At 35.4% G+C, this 5000-nt stretch overlaps 1 protein-coding gene across 2 annotated transcripts in view; it reads right to left on the reverse strand.

Moving 5' to 3' along the window:
• Positions 1–5000, reverse strand: part of LOC106882757 (synaptotagmin-7) — a 109456-nt gene that overhangs the window by 52180 nt on the left and 52276 nt on the right. For both annotated transcript variants that reach the window (XM_052971424.2, XM_052971423.2), the window contains exon 2: positions 1271–1423. In XM_052971424.2, coding sequence (XP_052827384.1) covers positions 1271–1418 — 148 coding nt within the window. In that variant the 5' untranslated portion in view covers positions 1419–1423. The remainder of the gene's footprint in view (positions 1–1270; positions 1424–5000) is intronic.

Below are 5000 nucleotides of genomic sequence, written 5' to 3' on the forward strand. Positions count from 1 at the left end.
GGCGCCATTAACAGGTAAAATGAAACTGTTTTGAAGAAGTCCAAAACTTGCGTTATGTTTGTAATTGTTTATCTAATTTATTCATTTTTACAAAAAAAATTGAAACTACTTTTATCTTAATTGTACGAGAACAACAACAACAACAACAACAACAACAACAACAACAACAACAACAACAACAACAACAACAACAACAACAACAACAACGGTAGCAGAAGAAGCAACAACAAAAACAACAATAACACGCATCTTAATTACCGCTACATGAAAAAACAAGTTGATTTTTATGTGACGAAAGTAAAGAAGCCGTTGGATGAAAGGGGAACAACCTGCGGCCCCGAGAGAAAAGTTGACATCGTTAATTTCACGAATATGAAAATGATTGTTGCGTACTCAAATATTGTTGTGCGTACATACATGCATACATGCACACATGTATGCATGCATGTATGTATGCATGTATGTATGCATGTAATACATATATGTACGTCATATGTATGTATATATGTATGTATGTACGTACGTATGCACGTACGTACGTATATATGTATGTATGAATGTATGTACATATGTTTGTATGTATTCTGAAAAAGCATCTTGTTATGACTTGTACTTATATTCGAGTGTTGTTTGTAAATATGTGTCGGTGCGGGGGATGTTCTTAACGCGTTCTCTTCGTTTTCTTCTCGTTCATAGTTGGCAAGAATTTCTTTTAAAGTTGTCATAATAACCAACAAAATTCCTCTGCTTTGAACTTTCTAGGGACCAAATTCTCTTGAAATTATTTCAAATATAAGAGCTTATACTCGAGAGTATTAAGGCCAAAATATTTTATCACGACAGTGAATAGTTTAATTTAAAAGCAAGGAACACACATACAATCACAATGACTGTCCATTTTCATTTGAGCCTGGATTCTCAGACATTCTGATGATTCTGTAATGAGATAAAGTCGGTTGATCTCTGTGAGGAATTGTGTCTTTCATCAACAAAAGTATATAATGGTGACACTACATCAACGATGTGCGGAATCCATAAAACACGTAAGAGGACAGACTGCGTACTTCTTGGACACCGACCAAACTCTGAGTACCAGCATCTACACTGAAGAGGTAAGTTATATTAGATGTGCGGGAATGGAAGGGGCTGAGTTGGCTTGTTCGTGTTTGAATATCTATATCATCAACAACAACAACAACAACAACAACAACAACAACAACAACAACAAGATCTTCAAGATGAGATCTAGGTTAGTGTTGACTGTACTTACCGTGAATTTTTCTGATGAGTTTTTTAATGTTGTTATCCCAAAAGCCTCTTGTCCGACAGTAGGAACATTTCCAGCAGACAAAGGCCATTGCTACAATACTACACAGTAGCAAGAAGGTGCCAACAACAATGCCGGCAACTGTAGGCATGCTCACTGAAAAATATAAACGGAATACAAAATAATAATAGTAATGATAATAATAATAATAATAATAATAATAATAATAATAATAGTAATAATAGTAATAATAGTAATCATCATCATCATCATCGTCGTCGTCATCATCGTCGTCGTCATCGCCGTCATCCTCTTCATCTTGCTCCTCGCCCTCATCGTCGTTGTCGTTGCCATAAACATCTTAATAATGTAGTTATTTTTGTTGTAGTTTGGAAAAGTAAAATATGATTATCAAATCCGGTCATTACATACATACACACACACGCACATATATGTGCAGATATATACAGACGCGCAAACAAATGTATGTATGTATGTATCTATCTATATAGATACATGTATGTATGAAAAAGAGCGAGAGAGGGAGAGAGAGAGAGAGACAAAGAGGGAGAGAGAGTGTAAGAGCGAAAGAGTGTGTGTGCATTTATAAGACAACATTCAAAGACACAACACCCTGCCCGCTCTGGGAATTGAACCTGCAACCTTATGATAATGAACCTAATATCCTATCCTCTAAGTCACCAAAGTGAAAAACGATAAAGCAAATGATGTTCTACAGCCTTCCCAGAATTCATTATTTCCTTCGTTATTTTTATTTATTCCCTTCTTTTATATCTTTCATTTCGTTAGTCCTTCATCGCGGCCATATTGTTTAACTTCTGTATATTTTCTATTTATGTTGATCGATTTTTTTACCTCCATTGTTTTCTTTGATAGATTATTTAATACTTGTGCATTCAGTTACCGACAGAGCTGTGGATTAATATATTCTGTGGAATAGAATTCTGGAGATGTTGGGGACCTCCATTCATTATCAATTCTTCTTTCTTACAAACAATCTAATGTTTCTTTTCATTACCGCACATCTTCGTCTATCAGTTTCGCTCCTTACCAGAAGCTTTTATCAATTCAGTGTTTTTACTTCAACTCGTCTCTGTCATCTTTTTTTTTTTTTTACATATTGATAAACTCTGGCTAATTTTATTGGTATAATAAACATTTGTGTTATGTTTTGGCTAAAACTTGAAATCCACAGAAACTGGCAAAATTCCGTGTCGGTAGCGATGGTAACGAAGATTAAAGTGAGTTGCATTGTGTCAGGAGGTCGGCTGCTATGAAAAGAAGGAAGGACATAACTACACCAAAATCTTACATTTTTCTCACCTCAAACCAAACTTAAGGATTCATATTTTATATTCTTCCAATTAGCCATATTCTTCGCTCACAATTTCTTAGAGTTAGAATTTTTAATAATTTTATAAGATGACTAATTGCTTGGATGTTTTCGATCTTTTCATTCAAAGTTCAAACTTTACCAAGTTTAACTTTACCTTTCATCATTTCGGAATCAATACGTGCAACCGTTAATTCAGAGACGCTTTTTCTCTCGCAATTTTTGTCTCTCTCCATCTTTGTTTCTCTTCTCATTCCTTTTTGAAGAAGAGCGTAGACTCGAAATGTCAAAGTCTTCTTCCATTTTTCCTGAGCGTCAAACTAATAATACTAAAAATAATTTGTGAATTCTCTCTCTATATATATATGTATGTATGTATATACAACCATACAGATGTCCGATATATAACAATATGGTGAGCCACAGGTACAATAATATTGTTAAACCTGTCATAGAAAAATCAAACTCACCCTGTCCAGGATTTGAACTGAGAACGTAAAGAAACAAAACTCGATGGCGTAAGACATCCAGCCTGACCCACCACCACAGCGCTTCGTTGCTGTCATCGCAAGAATTTTCACACGGTGTTCATTGCTATATTTGTGAGTTTTGTTATTGTTGTCGTTGTTGTTACTGTTGTTTTTGATGTTATTGTGTTGTCGCCGTGGTCAGGTGAAGTAATTATATCCTTAGTGAGTTTCTATTAATGAGATCATCAAAATTACATTTCTAATCAAAACATTACGGGGTTTGGTCATCATTATTTTAATTACCGCTGATGATGGTGTGAGTTGGAGAGAAGAAAAATGGAGACGAAAAATGCAAGAAAAAAAAAGGAGGAGGGAAGGACGGAAGGAAGGATAGAAGGACGTAATAATTGATGTAATGTAAAGGAAGATGAAGAAACAGGAGAGAGAGAGAGAGAGAGGAAGAGGAAGAGGAAGAGAGAAAGGAAGAGGAGGGAGATTAAAGGAAGGTGAGAGAGAGAGAGAGAGAAAGGGAGGAGAAAGATGGAAGACTGATTAAAAAAGTAAAAAGTAAACATAAAATGAAAAAGACATTTTGAGATATCTGGGTCTACTAGAAATAGCAGCCAAATGTTCTTCAAAACACTCCTTATTGCCTTTAAAAAATGGAGACATTGACTAATATAGTAAAGACACAGTATATCTGAATATCAGACGGGATGATCATGGTTATAACGCTTTTAATCCTATGCCACCTGGATCACATTTGGAGCTAAACAGAACAACAACAACATTTTTGATTTATTTCTCAATTCCATCACTGGACTTTTTTTCTAGATGGGGCTGTTAGACTGAGCGATAGATCAACTCTAGCAGTAAAGTAGGACATGCTGGGATTTGATTTCTGAATGCAATGGGTCGGAATAAATAGCGCAAGGCATCTGGTCAGACGGCTTTCAGTTCTGTCTCTCTACCGCCTCGGATTGCCACTTTTGTTTCTTCAAACGATAAAAAACAAAGTTTACATGGTTGAGGTTTTGAACTCAGAGCTCAGAGAATCGGTATAAATACCACCAGTTATTCTGTCTGATCCCTCTAACCATTCTGTCAATTCACTTCCCCTATAACGAACATGTAACATCCTAATTATTTATTATTTTCGTTATGGTGGAACAGTCCAAAACCATGATTCCTCTCTCGGTCTTCGATTCTTCTTGTAGTTTCGAAAATTTCAGAAGAAACGTAAAAAATTACATAAAACAAAGATAACATTTAATATATTTAATAACGAAACTTTGTAATTTCTCTGGTCTTATTTGCGTCAGAGAAAACAAGAGAGAAGATTAAATATCTCCTGGATAAGACGCTAATCTACAATAGGTAACTCTCTCAACACCCTGTTATTATACCACAATGATTGGCGATCAGAAGTGTGTAGGTCTGAGTTCTAGTTGCAACCAAATCCACTTAAAACATGAACCAAACCAGAATGAAGTACGGAAATATATGAAAGTTGGTTCCAGTATTTCGTTGGTACTCTATTTCATCGACTTTTGAAAGCTGAACGGCAAAATCAATCTCGGTGGGATTTGAACTCACAATGTAAGCAGCAAAGAAAAAGAAAAAAAAAAGGAAAAATAACGAAAATGAAAAAAAAAAATTTACCCGATGATCTAACGATTCTACCACCCAACTAACCTACCGAGCCGTTTATCACCTTAATTAATAAATCAGTATTTCAATGGGAAGAGAGAGAGAGAGAGAAAGAGAGAGAGAGAGAGAGAGAGAGAGAGAGAGAGAGAGAGAGAGAGATAGAGAGAGAGATTTTTAACGTTGTTTTAATTAACATAATGACATAATGATAATTAAGATTTCGAAGTTTCAGCTGAGAACAATCGACTGTGACAGGTGT

The sequence above is a fragment of the Octopus bimaculoides genome, chromosome 11 (genome assembly GCF_046866305.1).
Source record: "Octopus bimaculoides isolate indiv1 chromosome 11, ASM4686630v1, whole genome shotgun sequence".
NCBI classification, from domain to species: Eukaryota; Metazoa; Mollusca; class Cephalopoda; order Octopoda; family Octopodidae; genus Octopus; species Octopus bimaculoides.